At 48.5% G+C, this 26,940-nt stretch overlaps 4 protein-coding genes and 1 pseudogene across 6 annotated transcripts; 4 read left to right on the top strand and 1 right to left on the bottom strand.

The window, feature by feature from the left end:
• The first annotated feature begins 10,915 nt into the window (after positions 1-10,915).
• On the top strand, positions 10,916-12,421 carry LOC101757536 (peroxidase 1). Of its 2 annotated transcripts, XM_004961556.3 has the most exons (3): positions 10,917-11,230; positions 11,313-11,501; positions 11,604-12,421. In XM_004961556.3, the coding sequence occupies exons 1-3, from the start codon at positions 11,024-11,026 to the stop codon at positions 12,186-12,188; spliced, it is 981 nt and encodes a 326-aa protein (XP_004961613.1). In that variant the 5' UTR covers positions 10,917-11,023; the 3' UTR covers positions 12,189-12,421. The 2 variants fall into 2 exon arrangements, with proteins under 2 accessions (XP_022680612.1, XP_004961613.1); XM_022824877.1 differs by having other exon boundaries at positions 10,916-11,230; positions 11,313-12,421.
• A 1,976-nt stretch (positions 12,422-14,397) lies between these two features.
• Positions 14,398-16,388, top strand: LOC101757149 (peroxidase 1). The gene is made up of 4 exons (XM_004961555.4): positions 14,398-14,947; positions 15,053-15,244; positions 15,339-15,504; positions 15,648-16,388. The coding sequence occupies exons 1-4, from the start codon at positions 14,708-14,710 to the stop codon at positions 16,085-16,087; spliced, it is 1,038 nt and encodes a 345-aa protein (XP_004961612.1). The 5' UTR covers positions 14,398-14,707; the 3' UTR covers positions 16,088-16,388.
• Positions 16,389-16,509: 121 nt separating this feature from the next.
• LOC101756452 (traB domain-containing protein) lies at positions 16,510-19,978 on the bottom strand. 2 transcript variants are annotated; one of them, XM_004961553.4, is made up of 9 exons: positions 19,451-19,978; positions 19,051-19,098; positions 18,846-18,905; positions 18,411-18,497; positions 18,234-18,338; positions 17,512-17,664; positions 17,256-17,356; positions 17,040-17,151; positions 16,510-16,879 (listed from the first exon to the last, which is right to left on the bottom strand). In XM_004961553.4, exons 1-9 carry the CDS (start codon positions 19,901-19,903, stop codon positions 16,754-16,756), a joined length of 1,245 nt encoding a protein of 414 aa, XP_004961610.1. In that variant the 5' UTR covers positions 19,904-19,978; the 3' UTR covers positions 16,510-16,753. The 2 variants fall into 2 exon arrangements, with proteins under 2 accessions (XP_004961610.1, XP_004961611.1); XM_004961554.4 differs by having other exon boundaries at positions 17,551-17,664.
• A 600-nt stretch (positions 19,979-20,578) lies between these two features.
• LOC101777829 lies at positions 20,579-22,406 on the top strand (annotated as a pseudogene).
• A 963-nt stretch (positions 22,407-23,369) lies between these two features.
• On the top strand, positions 23,370-25,180 carry LOC101756048 (UDP-glycosyltransferase 73E1). The gene has a single exon (XM_004961552.3). The coding sequence runs from the start codon at positions 23,425-23,427 to the stop codon at positions 24,886-24,888; it is 1,464 nt and encodes a 487-aa protein (XP_004961609.1). The 5' UTR covers positions 23,370-23,424; the 3' UTR covers positions 24,889-25,180.
• The last annotated feature ends 1,760 nt before the right edge of the window (positions 25,181-26,940 follow it).

Raw genomic sequence — 26,940 nt, 5'->3', positions numbered from 1 at the left:
ACGGGTGGGGGGATTGTGGGGATTATTTGACGTACATATAAAAGCAGAATACATGATTTCAAGAATGGAGCATGGATTTTCTATAATATTTATTAATAAAGATTACCATTTGTTTTTCTAGAATAAAGGAAGGAAAAACTGAACGCCGCAGAATGAAAATACCTTACTACAAGAGCTTAAATTTTCGTAGTGTTTAACAAAGATTACAATTTGTTTCTTGGAAAATTGCATGATCCTACAAACACAACTCATCAAAAGTGATTTATATTACAAGGTCAGATTATAGGAAAGCATGCAAGAGGGGGGAACAAGTTATAAATTGCATGTTAGAAGCTCAAAAACTAAAACTGCTTGTCCATGTTCTTCATCAAACGTTGGTATCATTTTTCATCCAGAAAAAGCTGCATCTTCATTGATAGAAGCCAACGGTGATACTCTGAAAAAAGAGAACAGGTATAACTCTTCTGCAAAAATGTTATATTAAAATGAACAAAAACGATATGTACAGATACCTAACATGCATGTCGAGTAATCTTTTTTCTAACTCTACAAGAGAGTCAATACTTTTCATTGCGTGGGTATGTCAACATGAAGTAAGATAGGCATCCGTGCAGGGTTTTTGCCTCTTCCTGTGAAAAAACACATTTCTTTTTAAAATTGCTTTGAACATGTATTGTTAAAACATTGGAAAATAATTTAAAAAAATGAAAAATGCACTATGAACTTTGTACTAACACATGGTAAACATTGTTCTAACATATTGGTAATACTAGATAGAAGTGTTACTTCTAGTTGCAAACTTTTCATACTGAAAACTGTGAACTTTGTACTAAGATACTGTAAACTTTGTGCTTGTAACACCTCAGGTATTTAAATTATAATTAGACTTAATCATCTGCATAAACATGAGCATCATGGCATTGCAATTGCTTAAACCCGTTTTATTGTTGTTTATTGTTCAAATGCAACATTATGAAGTAACTCAAAATTTTGCTATGTAACTATGCCTCCTGTTATTTTATTTAAATACTTTATGCAAAATGATAAATTTATAGAGTTTTGCTTAATTTTTGGGTGGTGTGTGCTAGTGATAAAAATTAAGTGAAGTTTCAATTTCAATTGTTTTCCTTTTCAAATTTTGTACAAACCTGTTGGGCTCTGTAGTTGGTTCATGTCTCTTTTTGTTCTTTACGATTTATCTTTCCAATGGGTATTTTTGGGAGATTTTTTACTAGCTGCACCTTGCACTTTTGAAGGGGGGAAAGTTATTTTTAAAAAGAAAATGTTCGGGTCCACTTGTCACTCCTCCCTCCTCCCATTCCTCTGCTCTCTGCCGCAGATGGCAGGGCCAGGCTCGCCACCACATGCCGTCACCCGTGTCCCACCCCGTGCGACCTTCGCAGTCAAACCCCTACCGCTCCGTCAACCCCGCGCATGCCCATACCGCTGCCGTCCCGTCGCCCACCGGCTCCGACGTGCCCATGCCGCTGATGGCACGCCAGCGCCTCCTCGTCGTCCTTGCCTCTGCCCACGCAAGGCCGCACCACTGGTTGACAGGGCGAGACCGACGATTGCCTCAACCTTATCCTCCCTACCCAGCCGGCCTCACCCTCCCTCTCCCTCTCACTTCCACCCCCACAGCCAAGAACCAAAGCAAACCGAACCGAGCGAGCCATTCCACCCGCCGGCCAAATCCACCCACTTCCCACTTCCCACAGCTAGCTCACCTTCCCAGCTTCCTCCTCGACCACTCCTTGCCCGCCGCCATGCACCCAATCGTCGGGGCTTGAAGTTCCAGTGCCGCCATTGCCACCACCCGCACAAGTTCCACCTCACCGTTGAACCACCCCTTCCTGGCTTCTTCTCCTCCAACCAACAACCAAAATCGATCCATGGTGAGCTCCTGGTCGTGATGCGCCCACGGTTTATTGGAGATAGGCTAGTTGCCACTCTCGATTCGAGCTCGCCGTAGGCCGTGTGCCGCCGCTAGTCAAGGGATAGGCTAGGGTTAGAGTTTTGAGGAGAAAAGAGGGGGAGAAGGTGCGCCAGGTCATGGGCAAGGCGCAGGGAAGTCATCTAGGTGGGGGAATGTGCCACCACGCGGGCGCCGGTGCGCCGGTGGCGACGGCCGTGAGCTGGCCCGAGGAGGAAGACGGTTGGGGTGTTATGTGTGAGAGCAAAAGAAGTTCCAAGGGGTTTTCCATTAAGTGTTGGGTTTAAGTGCTAAGGTGGAAATATTCAAGGGGCCTAAGTGCTAGATTTAGGAGCTTTAGTGCAAAAGAAAGGGCAGATCCGCTAGGATAGTTTTATTCCAAGGACCTATCTGCAAAAGTAACTTTTCTTTTTCTAATTTAGTTTTAGTTAAAATGGCTGAAACTTTGGAAATCCGTATAAAATCATAAAAAATGATAAAAATGGAAAATAAATTTTGTTGGCTTCTTGATGCTCATATATACCTATTAAAAATACTTTTTCTTGTGAAATGTGTTTCTGTTGCTTATTAAAATGCATATTTTTTTAATCTCCTTATTTTGGAATAAATAGTTCTTGTGCTCATAAAATCCTGATAAATTCACAGTAATATATACTAGTGTTGAAAACTATTCTGGAAATTTTGTAGCACTAAACTAATGATAGAACTCTAGTTGTAATCCCTTCTTCATATCTACAGTTTAACCATGTTTGATTTTTAATAAATTCTGTGGTAGTCCATTAATGCTGGAAGCCTGGAATCATTAAGGTAGGGTGTTTGTTTGGTTAGTGAGCTCCTGTAAATGATTCATGTTCAGATAACAACTAATGCTCCCTGAATAATTATTCTTATTGTGAACTAGTTATTTTACTAAAATTACTTGCTGCTGAAATTGTAGGCCAACAAATTATTTTATGCTCTTTATCAGTAGTATATTCATCCCTAAAAAGGTTACTAGCAAAACCTTTATGGTTACTTGCACATGTCTTTTGTTTAACCTCTAGCATGTTGTCACCATAGTTCATTCCAAAATTTGTTTCTTTTTGGTAGATAGCAGTATATTTCTATACTCTACTTGATCTTTAAACCATGTATGATTGAGTTGTTGCACTCTTTACACTTGAGGTTATGCATGTGTCATTACCTTTCAATCAACTCATACATTTGCATTGCCATGTAGATAACCCGCTAGTCGACGATATTTATGAATTGATCGCCGCGTTCAAGAGTGAGTAGCTCAAAGCCTCTCAAGTTGAAGCGCCACAAGGCCTGAACCAAAGTTCAGAAGAGCCCAAGGCTAGTTTGGAAGGCAAGCCCAGAGCATGACCCCCTAATTTCAAAACTATACAATTACCTTAAATAAGTATTTACTTTATGCATTAAGTTCCTAGAAGTTGAATGGAACCTTAGTTGCATGATTCCTAGGACTCCAAGGTTCAAATACTAGTTTGTGTAGGTCAATAGAAGTACTATGCTTAATTAAGAATGGTAGAAGTCGAGTGATTGGCTGTCGCTAGCGAGACATAGGACCTTTTTGATATTATGGCAAGTTACTTGAGAATTAATCATTGAAGAAAGAAAAGTTGGAGACCAGGCGGAGATAGAAATGAAGTTGAAGTTAGTGTTGTTGGTTGCGCTCCACCCATGTCGATTAAGGTCCGTTCATTGTGGCCCTGCTAATCGACTTTGAACTATACTATACACATGCTGGAAGTAAGAGGTAGTTGAAACTAGTAAAACCTAGTACCTTATTGCGCGATTGTAGAGTGAGTTGGTCCTATTTTCTATTCGTGTGCTAGTCAGTAACTCATGGTTGGCCTCAACAGGGCGTGCATATGCTGTGTGTATAAGTCCACCTTGCAAGGTTAATAAATCAAATCAATTCGCTACCGCTCTGTGTCACATTGTAGTAAGAAGTGGAACGAAAAGAAATAAGAATGATGTCGATGTTGTTACCTAATCAATTATTTTTCCACGCTGAAAAGTTTTGAAAATGTTGCTCACTTAGAATGGTTAGCTCAACTTTAATTTGGATGCTAAAACTTGAAAGTAAGGATCCGTTCTTAGTTGCTTTCTGGCAAAACAAACCCCTTAGCCAAAAGCCTTACATACTAAGAGTCAGCTAAGTATATACCACAGTCGGGTAAATCTTGCTGAGTATTAGTATACTCATTCTTGCTTTATTGTTTACTTTTAGGTCTTAGTGAAAAAAATGATAGGGTTGGTTGTCGGTCAACTTTAGGATGGTCGTCCTTTACCTGAAGGGTGGTCGATTGAGTGGTCTCTGAACTCGTCTTAAGGTGGTCTCGTGTTGGATGACATGTTGGCGGGCTACTCATGTCGTCATGTATCTTTATTCGCGCTCTATCATTTAAACTTCTGCTATATTTTATTTAAGAACTCTGGCTTGTAATTTGTTATGAATTTCAAACTCGGTTTGTAAATTAATTTGTTATGAATTTCCAACTCAGTTTGTAATTAAGATGGGAACTCTATGTTTGTAAACTGAAATACCATGTTGTATCATCTGCTCTCACCTTCTTGAGACTTGTTACATGTTATTTCGATCGAGGTATTCAGTGGTTGAATCGGGCTTGACCCGACAAACTGTCGAATTACACCGTTTTAAGTGCGTGTGACTGGATTAGCCAATAAGATGATGATTAGCACACTTAAGCTGGTTTAATTTGGGTGGTTTTGCCACAGTGCTCATTGCAACAAAACTTTGCAGTAGTGCATTTTGAAACTTCTTACCTCTCGAAACTTCTTAGCCAATAAGATGATGATTAGCACACTTAAGCCGGTTTAATTTGGGTGGTTTTGCCATAGTGCTCATTGCAACAAAACTTTGCAGTAGTGCATTTTGAAACTTCTTACCTCTCGAATCTAATACTTTGTAATCACACATATTCAAAAAAAACATTTTGTATTAGGTCTAGTAATTTGTAAAACAATAAGTAAGAAAAATAGCATGATTACTCTGTAAAAGGAATCAAAGAGTAGAAGTAGATTAGGAATTTTTGTAACATGTGTGTGTCAGTAGAAAATTGGTAAAAGAAAGGAACAGGATTCACTGCGTCAAATACATAAAAAAGAGAAAAGGACAAATGCACTCACTAGTTTGAATAGGTTTTGCTTGTCACCAAATGCACTCAAGGATCCCAAACATTTGATGTGCAGTGAAAGGGTTGATGGTAAAGGTTGAGCCATTCCGCAGGTTTATGGATCTGTGTTGACATCAAACCTCTTTGCTAGCCAAAAAGACACAGACCTGGAGCTTCTGAACAATCAAACTCAAGAATGCTACCAAACCCACATGACTTACAAGATCCTTCTGGTCCTTGGTCAGGTTCTTCAGCAAAGATCTGAACTTGCGTAGCTTAAAATTATTGCTAAAATTCTGCATGTACCCAGATTGAGAAAAAAATGAGAAATCCATACATAGTTAATATAGTGTAATGGATGATTTAAAGAGATTGAAACTGTACATGGCTACAAAATTTGTAATAGTACGAGGCAAGGATTGAAGGATGCTAATCGTAAGTTGTGAATATTATCCTAAGATTTCTTTTAGGTTGGACCTCAACACAACACCAATGACAAGTTTTAAAATAATATCCTAAGTTCTGAAATGAGATGTGTACTTTGCCATCAATTGACATGCCAAAACATCATTGGTTTTTCACAACAACACAAATGAATTTCATGTAGGCTTCTACCTGCTTATGTGAATGTTACTGAACTATTATTAAGATATGCTACTCCGTAGCACCAAAATAGAGACGCAAATGAACATGCAGCTGAGGAGAAAAATGAATCTCACCTCAACCCGGATTTTGCTGCTGATCCCAGAAACTACATTGCTTAACAGATCCCCTATGCTTTGATCCCTGTATTCCCTACCCGCAGCACCCAAAAAATCTTCAAGGAAACTGGGAATAAACTGGCTGGGGGTATCAAGTAGCACGTCAAATCGACTGAATTGAAAAAATCAAGTGACAAAAAGGCAAAATCAGGACACTCCCGTTTTCGATGCGCTCATGGACGCCCCCTCGAAGGTCGATCCCCGGCGAGCGGCGTCACCATCGTGGCCGAGGAGCGCTACTCTATCCTGTACGGGCTTCTCTCTGAAAGACATCGCCTCCAATTCCGACACTGCCACCGGCAGCGCCAAACCCTTACGACTCTAATCCCACCCCTTCTCTGAGGTGCTCGCTCACCTAACCTACTAGTGAGCATCACTCCTACCGAATCCATTTTTGGTAGGGATTGAGAGGAAGGATGGAGAGGATGGAGGATTGGAGTGGGCAGCTTGGCAACGAGAGTGAGAACGCAAAGCAGAGAGAGGCCGAAGAAGGGGTAAGGTCAGCTGGTCAGGAAGGCTCGTTACTGCTGGAGATGAAGGGTGTGATTGGTTCTCTTCCCTGAGGAGCCTGGCTAGCACCAGGGAACCAGGCCGACCGGAACCAGGTTCTGGGGATGCAAAGGGGTCGTGTTTGGTTGTAGTTTCAGTTGAACCAGGCCGCGAGGATACGGTGATTGGTTACACGTACGAACCCGAAATTCAAAAAACAGATGTTGTTTGGTTGGTCACGTAGAGGCGGTTACCATCACTACTTGCATTCAACCGGTGAAGTTACCAGTCGTAGTGGCCGAACATAGTTTTTGAGGAAACTAGAGTTTGTAACTAAACTAAAATTACTTAGACTTTGAAACTAAAACCATAATTATTACAGCTTAAACTAGGATAATTAAAGCCTCTAACAACATTAAGATATCTTTACAGTCCCATTGGTCATTCTTCATAATAGGTCTAGCTTGCGCCGGTACCTCTGTAGCTTCAAATTTTGCACCATGAAAAGTTTGCATCGCTTCCTCTTTGGTCTTGTACTTCTTTTAGCATGCTCCCCTGAATCCATTCACCTGATCATGGCAAGCCTCCCAGCTGGAGTACACTCCAGTTTGACGACCAATACTGACAACGTACCAAGACATGTCTTCTAGAAAAATAGACAAAAGAAAGTATCATTGGCCTTACAAATAACCTGACAAGAACAGCTCGGATTCAGAAAATAGAAATGAACATATCATTGGCAAAGGGCTAATGCTCAAATTCAGAAACAGATGAAAGGATATAGCAAAATGACAGAAATTAGCACAGATTCTGAATTAGATGAAAGCATGTAGCAAAATGACAGAAATTAGGACATAATTGAGATAAATGACTGCAACAGGTATGAACTTATCATTTGCAAAGGGCATAAGCTCAGATTCTGAATTAGATGATAGCATATAGCAAAATGATAGAAATTAGGACATAATTGAGATAAATGACTGCAATAGGAATGAACTTATCATTTGCAAAGGGCATAAGCTCATATTCTGAATTAGATGATAGCATGTAGCAAAATGACAGAAATTAGGACATGATTGAGATAAATGACTGCAACAAGAATGAACTTATCATTTGCAAAGGGCATAAGCTCAGATTCTGAATTAGATGAAAGCATGTAGCAAAATGACATAAATTAGGGCAGAATTGATATAAATGACTGCAACAGGAATGAACTTATCATTGGCATTGGGCATATGCTCAGATTCTGAATCAGATGAAAGCATGTAGCAAAATGACAGAAATTAGGACAGAATTGAGATAAATCAAAACAACAGAGTTGAACATATCTTTGGCATTGGGCATATGCTCAGAATAACATTAGAACAACACAACAAGTAACTGCACAAATCAGGAGCCATATGCTTAGACAGGTAATGACATGAAAGCAACAAGCAACAGCAGCATCATTGGCAATGGGCATATGCTTAGAATGAAAATAACAATAAAGCAACAGCAACATCATTGGCAATGGGTATATGCTCAGTCATCACCAGTCAATCATCACATCAGATAAATCAAAGTTCAGTCACTAATCAGCTACCAGGAGGCTACCAACAGAAGAGGATCAGGCTGACTGCACAAAAGAATGAACGGATAGCATCATCTCTGTATACGCCACACGTCCGTTCGTTGCTACTAGTTGCAGCACACGCGCACTCTATAAGGATATATAAATCTTCAAATTGCTCCTACGGACCTCCATTTCTTGAAAACACAAAATTATGCCAACATCATCTCAACTAAATGTCTTATTCAAAATTACAAATAATACCATATTGCTTTTTAAAAAGCTAAAATTTCCAAAAAAAAATGAACATTAGGTGATAAGGTGAATGAATATGTGGTGTAACTGTGCAAGAGCTGAAGTTACTTGATTTGAAACTTATTACCGAAAGTTGTACGGAAAAAAAGAGTGGTGCTATTCTTCAAAAGCCCGAAAATAGCACACATTGTAGTTGATGAATGTTTAATAGGATCTATTTAAACTTTAAAGGCTCATAACATACCGAGCATTGTTCATCTTTTTCCTCGGAGTAAAATACACGTGCGGTCCCTAAACTGTCGTGGGATGCCATCGAGCATTGTGCATCTTTTTTCTCGGAGTAAAATACACGTGCGGTCCCTAAACTGTCGTGGGATGCCATCTAGATCCCTAAACTCTCAAAATGCATTTTCATGTCCATGAACTAGTCTCAAGATGTCATTAGGGTTTCTAAATTCTCAAAATACATTTTCAGATCCGTCAACTTGTATCAGGATGTCATCCAAGTCCTTCAACTCTTAGAGTGCATTTTAAAATCCCCAATCAAGTACCAAGCAACACATACGTGATCACTGGTGGTTGTGAATGCAACGTACCAGAAGAAAGCATTGCTTGCCGCTGATAAGTTTTAAGATTTGAAAATATATTTTGAGAGTTTAGGGACAAACCCGAGGACAAGTTTGGGGTCACTGTGGTGTCTCTACTCTCGGCCACTGTGCTAACCACTCCGTTTCTGGTCGTCCTTGCCACCGACGGTGCTGACCGCCGGCCGTCATCCGGCGGTGGCCTTGGTTACTGTCGGGCTTGCTACGTTTAATCTTTCGTTTTTAATTGATTGCTCTATAGAAAGTGCGAAGAAAGAAAAATGCCGCATGGAATTGTAGCCCTGAACAGATAGCAGATTGGCTTGTAATGCTCCTCCGTTCCTCCAAAAAAATTGCAACACATATTCAAAGAGTACTCTATATCAAACTTCATTTGCTCTTGGGAGAGACGCGTAGTTTATTTTGGTTTTGTTGTTTTTAACCCATCGCTTTCACGTGTTCCAAGCGGGCAGCAAGCGGACATGATCGTCGGTCCCCTTCCCCTTCAATCTTGGCGACACAATCTTCCCAGAGCTTTAGAGAAACCGGGACACTGGACACGGAGCTCCCCTCAGCCGCCCCTCTCTTGGACATGCTCAAAGGCCCTTGAATAGGATTATTGTCGCAGCTCGGTTCTTCAATTCAAAAACCACGAAAACGAGTGGAGAACCGTCGCCCCTCCCAGTCATTTGCAAGGCAGCCGGGGAGGGTGAGATCTCCCTGTCAGTTCCGACCAGCGCCGGATTCTCAATCCAAGGCAAGTACGAGGCCACATGCGCGCCGCCGCCAGTTTATTCAGCTGCTGGGGGCTACTGGCTGGCTCCTGGGCCGCCGCGGTAGTTTAGCGGACAGCTCGACTCAGCTCGCCCATGGATTGAGTTCCTTATTTGCGCTGCCCTTGAGCTGCCCCATGTGGCCGTGAATCATGATGCAATCCACACTGTTGTCTAGCTGCCTCTACTACCTAATACATTCATAGGCTAACGCACCTTCATCTTGTGCTCGTCAAATTTCCTGTTTTTTGTGGGTTCTTTGTTGAGGCGGCTGATGATTGATAAAAATTTCGAATTTGGTACGCGATTGCGTGTATGTACCTGAATGCTGATCGGCGCCTGCCCAATCATGGGGAGCTCGATTGGCTCGGCTCCTAGCCGCCCTGTATTGTAACCCAGTTTGCACATGCGCTGGAATTATGGGGTGGATGCTTACCAACCAGCCGGCCACTGTCTGTAGTACATGCACGTTCCTGCTGCTGATGCTTTCAGGTGAAAAACTCGAGCTGGGCCGTTATGCATGATCCTATGATTGTGTCTTTTTCACCAGTTCATTCATTTTCACTTTTGGAAAGTGTGCGTGTTCAGGTGGTGTGTTTGTGTGAGAGCCGCCTGATGATGAGTTGATGACTGCCCAATCTGACAGCCTCCTCCTGCCCGGCATCAGCGTTTGCGTGCGATGCAGGGCTTGGAGCCGATCACCGATCAGTACTGCATGGGCAGAGGCCGTACTTCCAGGTTCTGCTTGGGCGAAGAGGGAGCCGCAGGATCGCTACATGCGAACGACCCAACACGCTGTACTGACGTTCTTTTTATTGGCCAAAACGTGGTACAGTACCGCGATTTGCTTCCCGATCCTTTTCTGTGATCTGCGTATTTTCCGGTTCAGTTTTCTTCAAGCAAACACAGTACAGGCCTACGTCTACGTGTATAGATTTTGACCATACTGGGGTTAGGGTATGGGGACTCGTCAAGTATCAGCGTCCTATTGCAAATTCAGACGGAGCTTGTTTCTCCGGAAAGGATTCAGCAAGGTTCAGTTGCTTGATAGCATGACAACGATAGCATCCATGCCAAGAACTTCCCGTAAAGATATTTCAGACGTCCTCAATCGCCCGTACAAACCCCCTGTTTCGAAAAGAGCAACTAAACAAACCCACGGACGGTGAATTTCCACCGGTGCTAATCAATAGTACAATGCTAACCACCTGCGTAGGTGCTGATCGAACATGTTTGTTCTTCACTTCTTCTTCTTCAGCATAGCAGTCTGTCTACGTCGGTGTAACCCGGCCGCTGTACCTGCTACAGCAAAGATTCCGCGAGCAAGAATAACAACTCACTCAGAGCCATGCAAGCAGGCTCGGAAGCCAGCCTAACACATGCGGGCGCAGGCCCCGGCCCGACGCTATAAATCTCCGCCCCCGTGTCTTGGCCGCCAATTCAGCAGCAGCACACGCTTCCCCCTCCTCCTTCCTCATCAGCAAGCTAGCCTCGCTCTTGGGTTGGGCGAACTCCGGCCACCAGCTTCGCTTCGAGATGGCGTCCAGGGCGGCCGTCGTGGTCCTGCTGCTCTCGGCGTTCGCGGCGGCGGCGGCGTCGGCGCAGCTGGACGAGAAGTTCTACAGCCAGTCGTGCCCCAGCGTGGAGGACGTCGTCCGGAAGGAGATGGTGCGCGCGCTCTCCGCCGCACCCAGCCTCGCCGGGCCGCTCCTCCGCATGCACTTCCACGACTGCTTCGTCAGGGTACGTGCGCTGCGTTGCATTGTTCATGTGCTCTGTGCATCTCGGCTTGCATTGGATTGCTCACCTCCGTTGCTGCATGCAGGGGTGCGACGGCTCGGTGCTCCTGGACTCCACCGCGAACACCACGGCGGAGAAGGACGCGAAGCCGAACCTGACGCTGCGCGGCTTCGGCTTCATCGAGAGGGTCAAGGCCGCCGTGGAGAAGGCGTGCCCGGACACCGTCTCCTGCGCCGACGTGCTGGCACTCATGGCCAGGGACGCCGTGTGGCTGGTGAGCACTCGCCACACTGTTCCAAGCTTACAATGCGTGTATTCTTCTCCAAGTAGAAATTCTCAACACAAGTTCGCTGATTCTTTCACGTACCACGCGCAGAGCAAGGGCCCATTCTGGGCGGTGCCCCTCGGCCGGCGCGACGGCAGGGTGTCCATCTCCAACGAGACCGACCAGCTTCCGCCTCCCACGGGCAACTTCACGGAGCTGACCCAGATCTTCGCGACCAAGAACCTCGACGCCAAGGACCTCGTCGTCCTCTCCGCCGGCCACACCCTCGGCACCTCCCACTGCTTCTCCTTCTCGGACCGGCTCTACAACTTCACTGGCATGGACAACGCCCACGACACCGACCCGACGCTGGACCCCATGTACATGGCGCGCCTCCGCGGCAAGTGCCCGAGCCTCGACGACAACACGACGCTGGTGGAGATGGACCCCGGCAGCTTCAAGACCTTCGACCTGAGCTACTTCGGCCACGTGGCCAAGCGCAGGGGCCTCTTCCACTCCGACGGCGCGCTGCTCACCGACCCCTTCACCCGCGCCTACGTGCTCCGCCACGCCACCGGCGCCTACAGGGAGGAGTTCTTCGCCGACTTCGCCGCGTCCATGGTCAAGATGGGCTCCGTCGAGGTGCTCACCGGCAGCCAGGGCGAGATCAGGAAGAAGTGCAGCGTCGTGAATTAATTGAACTGACTGACTGACCAGAAAGCAGAGATCGATTGCCAGCCAGCCAGTATGATGGGTTCAGGCTTTTGGTTTGAGAGATGCATGTACAAGTTTTTACCTCCGTTCTTTTCCAATCCTTTTTTTACTGTGTATCGATTGATTATTTCGTTACAGCCATCCATGTATGTAATCTCCCTCCTCTTCAGGATCAGGATCTGGTGACAATACAATAAACCTTTTTGAGTTGTCCAGGCCTGTGTCAGCCGAGATGCCATTGCCGTGCACATACTAAAATGACCCTGCCCATGCATCGGCGATCCAGTTGTGGCGCACATGCGCGGCGCGCAAGGCGACACGCGTGCTCGACCATTACCTGCTGACCGCGGCGGCGGCCGTAGCCGGACACCGGTCAATAATGCACTCATGATCGCCGCGCCCATGGATGCGCACGGCATGTGTTTCCGGACCCCCCCGATGTTTTTGCGGGTGGCAGCGCTGCCCCCACGCCCACGCTGGCGCTCCATTTGTTTACTGGTACGGGCACGGGCACGGGCACGGGCCGCCCGAATGTTTGTAACGGGAGGGGACAGGTTCTTGAGCAGCAAATCACAATATCACATGGCGTGGGGGGATTGCTGGCTGCTGATGGCATCTCGCCGGATCGGAGAGCTCTGGAACGGGCCAAAATAGGGTTGCAGTGCAGTGGCTAGTGGACTAGTGGTTGTGTTGCAAGTCCCATCCAAATAGTTGGCAGATCTCTAAAGCAGATTAGGTTTTTTTTTTTTTGAGGGGGTCTAAAGCAGATTGGATATGCTGCAGCAGCTGGGGCCTTGGTTTGGGGAAAACCCGAAAAGTCTGGGCACTTATATTTGAGGCCCACGCGGGGCTGGGTGGGTGGGACTGGAAAGAATGAACTTGGACCAGGCCAATGGTCCAGGCTGTTGAATTTGGGCCCGTTAGCACAGAAGAAAAAATCGTGCGTATCTGTACCAAATTGAACAGATATCGTATTTCTTTAGAGTATCCACACAACAAAAACACCTCGTGAAAATTTTATTCCAATGAATTACATCCACCAGACAATGTTTTGTATAATAGTATCACTTTAGTCCGACAAATAGAAAAAAAACAGATATACAAACCTGTCAAATGTGTGCACATACTATCGCATGACATGTAGATGCATTTTGCTGTCGTGGCAGGTGATGTGGGCAGTTTTAGGTGCTTGGCTCCACCCGAATCCCTACCAAAGGAACCAAGCAAAAATGGCTCCGCCGAAGAAGCTCCGGATTTCCCGCTGTCTGGTGCCGATGGACCAAGCCAAAGCCCAAAAATGCGGCTCCCCACGGCTCCACCCGTCCGCGAGGACAAAGTTCTAAGCTTGACCCTGGCGTAGGAGGGCGGGAGCAGAGAGGAGAGGCGGCCGGCGGGCACATGAGAGGCGAAGGTGGAGAGGAGAGGCGGCCGTCAAGCGCAGGAGAGGCAGGAAGCCGGGCCCGGCACCCGACGGGCGGCTGACGGAGGGGAACCAGGAGGCCGAGCCCGGCAGCCGGTGGCGCAGCCCGCGCAGGGGAGCTACGGCTAGCCTGGAGGCGGCCGGCGGGCGTACGGAGGCCTAATGGAGGAGACGCAGGAGATTGGGGAGGCTAGAGAAATAAGGAAGAAAGAGGATGCGAGAGAGATAATGGGAAGGGAAAAGAAAAAAAGGCAAAATAAATGAAGAAATGGTAGGAAAAAAAGAAAAAGATAAGGGTAGTACGGACATTTCGCATTTCTCGTTAATTTTTAACAGCTAGAAGAAACTATTTTACAAACGTCTTTCCAACCAGATAAGCCAAACAAAAAAAGCTACTTGGGTAGCCGAAACAGCCACAGTTACAATCCTATCAGACGAGCCCTTGCACTCGTAGCACCTTATGTTCGTCCTCGGTTATAAATTTTCGCGGACATTTCGCGGGAGGCAGTTGTTTTATCTTCCGCGAGAGGCGAGCGAAACAGGAAGGAAATTCCAGTCCTAAACGGGGCACGCTTCAAGCTGACGTGCGCTGCGACGAAGTTACTCAACCTCGAGGAACGCATTTCCCTTGATCTGGAAAAGTGGAAAGGCTGTCTGGAACCTTTGCCCGGATGGCTACGAGCCGACGTCATCCACCAACCACGGGACACGCATCCGGAAAGCCGAAACTGTTGAACCGATCGTACCCAACGAACCCCCCGTCCCCTTGAGCTAACAGCAATCGATTCGAGTGGAGACACGCGCGAGCGCGCACCAGCCGCAACGCCCTCCATCGGAGCCTCGAGAGGCGACCGACGGGGTCCGTCGCACTTGATCGCCGGCCGGCCGGTCCCGTCACGCGCACCATCCGATAGCCACCGTGCAACCACACGCGCTGACTTCCCACCGTGTGATCGCGATCGCGTCCTGCGCGTAGTACATACCACTCGATCGCGGCGCACCATCATCCTCCCGCGTCGATCATCGTCTCAGCCTTTCTGCAATCGTCTCCGATCGGATCCCCGGCAGCCGTGTTTCTTTGATGTGGAGGGAGCGGCAGCGGCTGCGGCCACCGCCGCCGCTTCTAGTGGCGGCTGCGGCCCTGGTGGTGGTCAGCGCGCTCGCGAGCGCGCCGGAGGCCGCGCTGCAGGTCGGATTCTACCACGAGACGTGCCCGATCGCGGAGGACGTCGTCCTCGCGGAGATGAGGCTCATCCTCATGGAGGACGCCACGGTCGCGCCGGCCCTGCTCCGGATGCACTACCACGACTGCTTCGTGCAGGTAAAACAACCTGCCTATAGCTACCTGCTCCGTTCTGTTCAGCATGAGGGTTCGTGCGTGCCTGGTGATCCTGATCCTCTGCTTGCTCTGTTATTTCGTGCGAAGGGCTGCGACGGATCGATCATGCTCCGGTCGAGGAAGAAGGGGAACAAGACGGAGCGGGACGCGCTCCCCAACCGCAGCATGCGAGGGTACGACGCCATCGAGCGGATCAAGGCCCGGCTCGAGGCCGTCTGCCCGCTCACCGTCTCCTGCGCCGACATCATCGCCATGGCCGCCAGGGACGCCGTCTACCTGGTGAGCCGCCATCGAACCGAGCTCTCTGGAGCCGTTCTCGTTGTGCTTTGCTTTGCTCTTTTGCTGACCGTGAATGCTCGCTTGGTACGTTCAGAGCCACGGGCCGTGGTACGACGTGGAGACCGGGCGGCGCGACGGCAACCTCACCGTGGCGGAGTACGTCGAGAACGACCTGCCGCCGCCGGACTCCAACATCGTCGACGTCAAGACCTTCTTCAGCGTCAAGTCGCTCAACTCCAAGGACATCGCCGTCCTCTTCGGTACCTCTCGCTGCCCGCCCACCCGCCTACTCCTCCTCCTTTCCTTTCCTTTCCGCGTGAGCGACAGCAACGGCTTAGCCGAGCCAACCACTCCACTCGACCGCTAGCTAACGGCCGCGTCGCCTCCGACACGTACTGCGCAGGGTGCCACAGCATCGGGACCTCCCACTGCGGCCCGATCCAGAAGCGGCTCTACAACTTCACCGGCAGCATGGACCAGGACCCGTCGCTGAACCCGGACTACGCTGCCGAGCTCAAGAAGCTCTGCCCGCCGCCCCGTCCCGGCGTCGACGACGACGGCGGCGAAGGGAAGACCAAGGTGCCCCTGGACCCCGGCAGCAACTACACCTTCGACCTGAGCTACTACCGGCACGTGCTCGCCACAGGCGGGTTGTTCCAGTCCGACGGCAGCCTCCTCCACGACCCCGTCACCAGGGGGTACGTCGAGAAGGTGGCCAAGGCGAAGTCGCCGGACGAGTACTACGCCGACTTCGCCGCGGCGATGGTCAAGATGGGCCGCACCGACGTGCTCGTCGGCGACCTCGGGGAGATCAGGCCGACCTGCGGCATTTTTGTTGACTAGGTTCAGGATTGGATTGCACATATATGCAGTTAATCTGTACGGTTTTCTGTCAGTATCCACTACTAGTCTACTATGCTGCTGTTAGCTCCACTAGTAAGCCGAGAATTCTGTTCTGTTCACATGGCTGTCACTGACGATTTGTCAGCCATGAGCTAGTAGTTATTACTACTTATCCATACTCTACTCTTCAGAGCGTTGATGGTTTGACGAACACATACAGACCGGTCTGGTCAACCACAATTTGGTCACCAAATCTTGCCAGACCAGAGAGTGTTCCACAAAAATAAAAGTTCTTGCTAGACTACATGAGTTTTTTAGCAATATCAAAGATTGCGTCAGCGTGCATGCAAGTTAATATAACTTGTCCAAGCGAATAAGCAAGAGATGCGACTCAGTCTAGCAGGTCATTCAGGTGCATATACTTAATGCTTGAAACAGGAATTATTTATCAGAATTTACACTTGTCCAAAAAACACAAAACAAATGGCGACGAAACGAACCACGTTTCATTATCTGGAGCACCTGTTGTCCTGTTCTTTCATTTGTTCAACTTTAATTTTAGAAGTTACATCTATTTAAAACAAATGAAACAAATCATATAAGTAAATAAACTAAATACATTTTTTAGAGACTAAGGCACACTGAATTACATTGTGTGCACAGTTGTTATTTTCTACCCCATATGTATATTCCGGATGCTATTATTACACCGCTCAATGCTCCAATGGAAGCTAAAATTTTCAGCTTTGAAGCACCTTCGTTAGCCACTGGTAGTTCTAATAAACTTTTTACCTGCAAGGGACATTCAAAGTTAAAGTGTGCAAATTAATTATAAAATATTTATTGTTAACCAATCAAACATTAACCTACTCAGTGATGACTTTCCTATTCCTAAAGGAATTTACATACTATATGACAAGCTGTTTGAAATATTTTCCTTTAAAAGACGGACCTGAATTGGCTGTTGCCAATTTTTCTTTATTCCAGAAACATGCCCCTTTCCCACAACTGCAACTACTGAAGAATGTTCCCTCGCCACCTTCAACAATTTCGAAGACATATACCTGAAGACACAATTTAATATATTTTTTATAGTTTACCATTACTATAGCACTGGAAATAACAAAAAGAGCTCCTTTGCACAAATTATTGTACTAAAGGAACTCACATATCACGTTCATGTAGAAGCGTCTCCATTAAACTAGGAAATGCCTTGCTCATCTCTTGAATAACAAGTGTTAGCATGTCAACATCATCCATGTCCTTCAACTGTAGCCAAGGAGGCAAGGAGGGAGGGCTGTCGTCACAATGTGAATGCAATAACAATGATTTCTTTGTATGTTAACTCTAAAAATTCTAAAAGTTAGATTAAATCCAGTGTGTCGCACTGACATCAAATAAGTATAAAGGAACTGTGAACTTTCCTGGTGACATGGATGGAATGAACCATTAAAACAGCATACCATTTTGTTAAGTTCCTCCGGGCTTGGTAAAAAAATTGATTGGAAAATAATGTAGTACAGAAATTTTGCCCTGTGCCAGAGTGACATCTTTCCCCAGGTCCTCCTTAACGTGATCTTCAAAACAAATGAAGAATAGAGATGATATGGTATTAGTTGCTAATTAAAAGTAACAATTAACCAAACTTAGACTTGATGTGCATGACATTTCAGAAACCATGAATTCAAAGGCATTGACCGATATGCAAGGGGAAAAAATTGTGATGCGAGCAAGTAGCGACAATCAACAACAAAGCAAACATAGGGTGAACCCCCAAAATGCTTCATATTATATTCCTAAAAGAAATTCCTACATTAGTAGGTGTAAAGCAATCTTTTGGTCAAATATCAACAGAAGTTCTCTTATTAGATATCACAGCAGAAGACTTACAAAATAAGCAAGAGGTGATAACTGTCCTTAATTCAATCCAAACAGTGCTACACAAAGGTCATTTTGAAAATATTATATTTTTCAGAAACTAAAAAGATGAGTTTGCACAAGGTATTGACTAGTACAATGGAAATATATGACCATTTTGTTTGAATCATTATATCAAAATGCACGAAAAACAACCAGATCAGAACTTGATCATATTTATTCCAAGGCTTATACACATACAACCAAACTCCATTGCTAGGTTGCATACCTGGACAGGGCGATCTCCTAGGATTACTTTTCCACCATAACTCATTGCTTCCTCAAATGCCACCCGAAACTCAGCTCCAGGTAAAACCTCAAGTTGGCTAGCAACCTTGTATAACAAAAACAATGTCATCATCAGGTGATAAGAAGATGACTGAACTTATGTTAACTCAAGAAATACCTTTGCAAGAAACCAGCTGTAGAGAATCCCAAAAGTGTTCATCTTCTTTTTCTTCCACATGTCAATCATTTCATTCATAGTAGGAACCTGTGAGGAACAGGTTTAGGATGAACTAGGTGATACGTTATAATCTACAAAATAAAACATTAATATCTTTTATTTGGATGATGCCACTCAAACTTTTCACTGAAAAATAGTGTATCTCTACGGTTATATACTTAAAGTCACAAGGAGGGTCCAACAAAAATCTTTAATACACAGAAAACCAGTATTCATGCGTACACAAGCATATCCTACTTATGTGATGGCTCATAATCCAGACAGGACATACCATTCTAGCTTATTGTTTTGTCAAACTTTATATAATCAAGGAGAATGCCCCTAGCAGTAAGATGGTTGGTTATTCATCATCTTGCAAATGTTGAGAGCAGATACCTGAAGGTTTTGTGGTGTCAAAATTGCAATCCTGCTGGCACAGAGCTCCAAGAAAACAGCCTATATATGCAAGAGAGATGCAAAGGAATTAGAGGAATATATCCTACAACATCAAACAATAAAAGTACACTCGAAAGCAGGCATTAAACCTGCCAAAATCCACCACTTGCAAAATTTACTGATGATGAGCAAATAGAGGAAGAACCTGAGGTTTCAGGTAGTTGATGACAGCCTTCACTTGATCGCATGATTCCTGCAATAAAATCAAGCGTCAAATAGCCAAGCCATGGCTTGAGAGATTGAGTTATTTCACTTCGTGGCTATGCAGTACAAGCTCCGCCTGTTTCGCTCTTCTAATTTTTTTTACCAGGATTTTTACAATTCTAATATATAATTTGGACCAATTTGTCTCCCAAGTAACATTACCGCCACACAGCCCCACGAGAAGTATAATCTGTGCATTCAGTGTCCTCTAAATCCGATGCAATGCCTACACGCAGAACTTGCGTTCTGACAACCCAATTTGAACATCTACAGTTCACGCACAGAACCGTCGACAGTTGATAAATCACATCGGTGGACCTTAACTGATAACACCAGCTCACCTGCGACACATGAGCAGTGCCGACGACGTAGACGCGGCAGGTCCCGCCAACCCCGGCAGCCGCCGCCTCGGCCGACGTCACGCACTCGAGGCACACGACCCCCTTGGCGAGCTCCTCGGGCAGCTCCCTCACCTCCTCACCACCGCCCGCCGTCGTCGCCCCGGGCCCCGCGTCGTCGCCGGCAGCCTCCGCGTCCTCGAATTCCGCGGCGTCCTCGTAGGCATCGGCTTCAGCGGCGGTAGCCTGGACGGGGGCGGGCGCGGCCGGATCCATCAGCAGGCCGAGGCGGGACGGCGCGAGGCGCGGCGCCGGGGCTAGGGTTTGGGCGGCCCGGAAGGCGGCGCGCGGCGGCAGGGCGAGTCGGCAGGAGCGACGCGGGGTCGGGGAGAGCGGGAGGCGGCGGCGGATTGGCGATGGCCAGTGCTCGGCGAGGAGTCGAGGTGCGCGGATCATGCGGCGGGTGGCGTCGATTTGGGGCGTGGGGGAGCGAGAGCCCGGCGCTCGTCAGCGGGTGCGGGTGGGACTCTGGCTGGTGGGCCCGGAGAGGTTAACGGCTCGGATCTGTGTCATCGACGTCAGAGGCGTGGCCTCGTCCGTCCGATCCACCGTTTCGTTTTCCCAGTCGTAGTACGGCAACTCTGGCGTGGCCGAGGCGAATTCCCCCATCCCCATGGCTTGATTCCTTGCCTGACCTTGGCTTGGCCGGATTCTTGGACGAGCTGGCGACGCAGCTCGCCTCCTCCTCCGTCACTCCCGAGTCCCGATCGCACACCTTGGCCGCCGGCAACCGTCGCCTGCTGCGTGCCCCGCGCGCTCTCTCTTTTTCCCAACCCCGGCCGAACAGAGCTGGGCAAAGCGCCGCACCTGCGCGGCCGCACAGGCGAGATATCCATGGCTCCATGCCCATTGTCCGGGGCTCCGGGCCACCAGTCTCCAGAGGGCAGAGGCCTTCCCGCCCGACATGTCCCACTGTCTCGGGCAGCGAGCCAGCGACCAACGACCGGCCAGTCGGTGCGAGCTACGACGTACGCCATCACCATGTCCAAACTCTAGCTAAGCAACGCGATAAGAGCTAGCGGCCTTGTCATATGCCCCCAGACAACCAGAGGAAGAGGAACTGCAAAAGAAATGGCCTCATCACCAGCTATACAAAGCAAGGTGCTGCTCGTCCCCTTCTTCGCCACCAGCCACATCAGCCCCTGCATCGACCTCCACCTCACCGAGGCCAGGCCGCCGGGCGCCGTTGAGGCCACCGTCGTCATCACCCCGGCGAACGCCTCGGTCGTCCGGTCGGCTCTCGCTCGGCGCGCCGTCCCCACCAGCGGCGGCGCCATGGTCCAGGTGGCGATGTACGCGTTCCCGGCCGTGGACGGCCTCCCGCCGGGCGTCCAGAACCTCTCCGATCCACGGTCACGGCCGCGGACGCTTGGCGCATCGACGCCGCGCTGATGCGATCGGGGTAGGAGAGCCTCATCCGAGACCTCGCGCCGGACGCCGTCGTGACCGACACGCACTTCTTCTGGAACGTCGACGTCGCCGCCGACCTCGGCGTGCCGTGCGCCATCTTCAGCCCCATAGGCACCTTTCCGACGCTGGCCACGTCGCACCTCGCGCTCGCCGGCGTCCATGGCGCCACCGGAGGGGTCGTCACTGTTCCTCGGTTTCCAAGTCCAAATATACGGATTCCCATCACCGAGCTGCCAGAGTTCCTGAGAAGCTCGAATGTCAGTAACCGGTGGGCCCGGATCATGCCAGCTCGGAAAAAATGCCTTGGCCTTGTTAACATTTTTCAGTATCTGGAGCACGGATACTGTGACATGTATAGTACGTGCGCAACGGCTACGTGCGGCGTGCCTACTTCGTCGGCCCCCTCTCGTTGCCACCATTACCATCGGCTGGAGCGAGCACCGATGGCTCCCCATGCATCGACTGGTTGGACACGAAGCCTGCTCGGTCAGTCGTGTACCTGTGCTTTGGAAGCTTGACTCACATGGCAGAGGCTCAGCTCCATGAGGTGGCTCTCGGGTTGGAAGCCTATGGGAAGCCGTTCCTATGGGTGGTTCGTGGTTCGGAAGAACACATGGGCGCCGCGGGCGTCGGAAGAGTGGAGACGACAAGTAGGGGACAGAGGCATGGTCATCATAGGGTGGGCCCCACAGACATCGATTCTTGCACATCCTGCCGTTAGGGCATTTGTGACACATTGCGGGTGGAACTCGGTCATGGAGAGCTAGCGGATGGCGTGCCTATGCTCGTCCACATGGCCAATGGTGGTTGAGCAGTTCATCACCGAGAGATTCGTGACGCAAGTACTAGCGGATGGGCAGCGCATGTGGCCGGAGGATGCCGGGGTGCGGAGCACAAGGAGCAAGGAGAACCAGTTCATCCCAGCTAAGGCGGTGGCGCGAGCGGTGGCAATGTTCATATGGTGCCCGGAGGGGCCGGGACGTGGCGAGGAGCAGGGTGAGTAAGCTCTCTGCGAAGGCTCGAGTGGCAATGGCGGAAGGTGGATCCTCTCACCGCGATATGCGCGGGGGTGTTTGGGAGACAGGCGCTAAACTTTAGCCCTGTCACATCGGACATTCGGATGCTAATTAGAAAGACTAAATATGAGCTAATTACAAAACTAATAGCAGAACCCCTAGGCTAAATCACGAGACGAATCTATTGAGCCTAATTAATCCATCATTAGTGAATGGTTACTGTAGCACCACATTGTTAAATTATGGACTAATTAGGCTTAATAGATTCGTCTCGCGATTTAGCCTAGGGGTTGTGTAATTAGTTTTGTAATTAGTCTAGGTTTAATACTCCTAATTAGTGTCCAAACATTCGATGTGACGGGGACTAAAATTTAGCCCCCTCCTCCCAAACACCCCCGAAGTAATGGAAGCAAGAGCGACGTTGCCGCATTGATATCTGAAGCGACAAAGCGAGCGCAATTGATTCAGGTTGAGTTCGAGTTCTACTACTCCCTTCATCTAAAATGTGCACGTATCATGATGAAATTAGAGTTCGGTTCGACTTCGGTTAAACTGGGATTCCAAACGTGCCGAAATTAGAGTTTGATTGGACATAAACCGAAGTATTACCCACCCGTCAATAATAAAAGTTAGACCAAATAAAAAAATTAAGACCGAAACGTTGATAATATATTATTAATAGTGACATAAGTAGTTAATTAAAAATTTATATACGGGTGTGTTTTGAGATATGTGACTTAAAAGTGATTGAGAGGTTCATTTAGATGCAAATTTGGCCAATAGATTTTTTGTTTAAACTCAGAGTTATTTGTTCTTTTACTTATTGTGTTGAGCAATTTTTCAGATCGGACAATATTCTGTCCACCCACTCGCCCGCCTGTCTAGGGTTAGGTCCCATTTGGAGACCCTAACCAAAAATTAGTTCGATATTGGGATGCCAATTAGGACGACTAAATATGAGCTAATTGCAAAACTAATTGCATAAATCAGTGCTAATTTATGAGTAGAACTTATTGATCCTAATTAAATCATGATTAGTTCGTGTTCACTGTAGCACAACATGAGCTAATCATGGACTAATTAGGATCAGTGGGTTCTACTCATCAATTAGTTATAACTTGTACCATTAGTTTTATTAATAGCTCATATTTAATTTGTTTTCTAATTAGCATAAAAATATTAAACTAATTAGGATCTTGATTCGACCTAACCTTGGCCGGATTCGGACGAGCTGGCGAACAGAGCTGGGCAAGGCGTCGCCGTACCTCCGCGGCTGCACGTGTGTGATGCATGCCCATTGTCCGTGCCATTGCCTTCTCGTCGCCCGACATGTCCACCGCCGCGGGCAGCGATGTGCAGATGCCTCTGGTCCATGCATCATACCTACTACGGGGCATAAAATAGTCCCCACGACCATCATGCCGAAAGCAAGAGATAGCGGCCTTGTTGCCTCGAGAGCCTGAACCCAACCAGAGAGGAGCTGCAAAAGAAATGGCTTCAGCAGCTAAGCAAAGCAAGAAGCTGCGCGTCCTGCTCTTGCCCTTCTTCGCCAGCAGCCACATCGGCCCCTACACCGACCTCGCCTTCCACCTCGCCGCAGCCAAGCCGGGCGCCGTTGAGGCCACCGTCGCCGTTACCCCGGCGAACGCCACGGTCGTCCGTTCGGCTCTCGCCCGGCGTGGCCCCAACGGCGGTGGCATGGTCCAGGTAGCGACGTACGCGTTCCCGGCCGTGGACGGCCTCCCGCCGGGCGTCGAGAACCTCTCCATGGTCGCGGCCGCGGACGCCTGGCGCATCGATGTTGCTGCCTCCGACGAGAATCTGATGCGGCCGGGGCAAGAAGGTCTCATCAGGGAGCGGTCGCCGGACGCCGTCATCACCGACTTCCACTTCTTCTGGAACGTCGACATTGCTGCAGACCTAGGAGTGCCGTGTGTCACATTTCACGCTATAGGTACATTCCCAACGCTGGCCCTGACGCACCTTGGAAACGCTGGTGTCGATGACGCCAACGCCAATGTGGCAACTGTCCCTGGGTTTCCAAGCCCAGATATACGGGTCCCCATCACGGAGCTGCCGGAATTCATGAGGGGCCAACAAGCAACCTCCCTCCCCAAGGAGAACCGGTTTGCTGTGGCGCAAAGACGATGCCTTGGAATCGCCGTCAACACTTTCTTTGATCTGGAGCATGGGTACTGCGAATTGTACGTGCGCAATGGCTATGTGAAGCGCACCTACCTTGTTGGCCCCCTCTTGCTGCCACTGCCATTGCCATCAGCCGGAGCAAGCGCCGGCGACTCACCGTGCATCCGTTGGTTGGACACGAAGCCAGCCCAGTCGGTCGTGTACCTATGCTTCGGAAGCTTGAGTCATGTCTCCGAGGTTCAGCTTCGCGAGCTGGCTCTAGGATTAGAAGCCTCCGGGAAGTGCTTCTTGTGGGTGGTCAGGGCTAATACTTGGATGCCACCGGAGGGGTGGAAGGAGCGTGTTGGGGACAGAGGGATGGTCATCACAGGGTGGGCCCCGCAAACGGCGATCCTTTCACATCCGGCGGTAGGGGCGTTCGTGACACACTGTGGATGGAACTCCGTCCTGGAGACCATAGCCGCCGGCGTGCCGGTGCTGAAATGGCCTATGGTGTTCGAGCAGTTCATCACCGAGAGGTTCGTGACCGAGGTTATCGCGATCGGGAAGCGCCTATGGCCAGAGGGTGCCGGGGTCCGAAGCACGACGAGCAAGGAGCACGAGCTGGTTCCTGCCGAGGCGGTAGCGCAAGCGGTGGCCGCGTTCATGGAGCCCGAAGGGCCAGGGGACGTGGCTAGGGCCAGGGTAAAGGAGCTCTCCGCGAAGGCTCACGCTGCCGTGGCGGAAGGAGGTTCCTCTCACCGTGATCTGCACTGCCTGATCGACGACCTGATGGAAGCAAGAGCGGCCGCTGCAGCGGCGAGACCATAGTTGTTTCTGAAGGAATCTGGCGCGCCTGATTCGGGTTGGAGTTCAGACATTGTATCCTGCTTCGCTGTTTGGCCAACACTACTCTTAGCATGTCTTTTTGAAATGAGCCAGGAGACCTGCTGCTATATTAAAAAAGAGAAAAGCCCAACAAGCCGAGTACAAAATATTCTTTACATATTGTACACTCTCATCCCGTTAGCGGAAAAAAATAAACAAAACTCTGCTAGGGCAACTACAAATGTCATGCCGCGTAAACGAAAGACTCTAAATGTTTAGCTCCCGCCGTGATCCACGTAGCCGTCTGGTCTTTGATCTTGTTGAGTACTTGATTAATTGTCTGCTCCTTGTGTTGAAATATCCTTGCGTTTCTCTCTGCCTAAATTTCCCATAGGACAAAAATAATTAGACTACGCAACTCTTTTCCGCCGACCACCGGAGCGGCCACTAAAGCTGTCCACCAATTGTGTAAGGACTCATGCCTGTTCCAACGACTCGGGTCTATGTTCGCACACCTTGTCCACGCACTCATCCTTGTTCAAATTGTCTTTGCAAAGTGACAGTCGGTGAAAAGATGATAGCCGGTCTCCTATGTAGTATTACATAGCACACACCTTGGACTACTGGTCCATCCACGACGCTCTAATCGATCCGCTATCCATACCCTATCTTGGATAGCTAGCCAACTAAAGAACTCGCACTTTGCCGGTGCCCATGCTTTCCAAATTAGATTCTCGAAATTAGTCGCCGTGGACCTAGGAATTATGCTCGATAGGCCGATTGTGAACTATACTTCCCGTCTGTCGTGAGCTTCCAAATGATGGTGTCCAGGAGACCCGGTCTTAGCTGCACTTGTGACCTCGACCCATAAGCGGTGGTACTCAATAAAATGTGCCACAGAGAACCCTCGATGTAGAAGGTTTAAATCCCATATCCATGCGTCGCTAGTCACCGCATCATACGGCGTCCTGTTCTTTCTTCTGGAGATGCTAAACAGGTTCTGTGCCATGTCTCTAGGCCTTTGTCCACTTACCCAACCGCTGTCCCAGAATGATATTTTCTTGCCATCTCCAATTGTAATCGTGGTTGCCGCAGCAAAAAGTTTACAGTCAGCTTGCGAACAAGGGATATTGCATCCCTCCCAATGCGGCCCCTCATTCATCCATTCCTGCCAAAGCCAACGCATACATAATGCTCTGGAAAACTTTCGGAGGTGTAGTACTCCGAGTCCGCCCCCTTTCCTAGACCTTGCTGACCATGTCCAATTCACTTTGCACTTTGCTGCCTGTGATTGGTTCAGTTCCCGCCCATAAGAATTGTTTCCTCTTAGCATCGATGATCTTCATTATTTCTGTAGGTGCTTTGAGGTCCGTCAAAAGATAAACAGGTTGTGAGGTCAGGACGGATTTGACCAGTGTGAGCCTCCTGGCTGTCGTCATGTTCCTTCCGCTCCAACTACTAAGCTTGCCAACTGCCTAGTCCACTAGAGGTTGGAAGTCGACCGTCTTTAGACGTGCTATGGACAATGGTAGGCCTAGATACTTGATCGGGAAGCTGCCATGCTTTGTTGGTAGATTTTGCAGTACTTCGCTCAGTTGTACTCCTTCATAGCAGATAGGGACAGCTGTTCACTCGTGGAAGTGTGTTTTCAGCCCCGTTACTTCTCCAAACATGCCGAAAATGTTGACCAACACGTCCATTTCCACTTTTCTTGGTGCGATAAACATTGCCACATTGTATGCATACATTGATATACGGCATGACGGTGCCCTTCCATGTAACCTGCTAAGGACTCCCATATCAGTTGCCAATTCCAAAAGCCTTTGCAGCGGGTAGATCGCTATGACGAAGAGAAGCGGGGACAAGGGATCGTCTTGCCGTAAGCCCCTGCCATGCTTTATAGGCGGATTTGGGACCCCATTTAGGAGAACGAGGGCGGAGGAAGTGGACAGTATGGCCGCGATCCAATCACACCAATGTGTTAGGAAGTCGAGGTGCTGCAGAAGTGATAGTAGGTAATCCCATCTAATGGAGTCGAAGGCTTTCGCAATGTCC

The sequence above is a fragment of the Setaria italica genome, chromosome III (assembly GCF_000263155.2).
Source record: "Setaria italica strain Yugu1 chromosome III, Setaria_italica_v2.0, whole genome shotgun sequence".
NCBI lineage: Eukaryota > Viridiplantae > Streptophyta > Magnoliopsida > Poales > Poaceae > Setaria > Setaria italica.
Note: the sequence above shows the minus strand (reverse complement) of the source record. Positions and strands in the feature narration are given on the sequence as shown.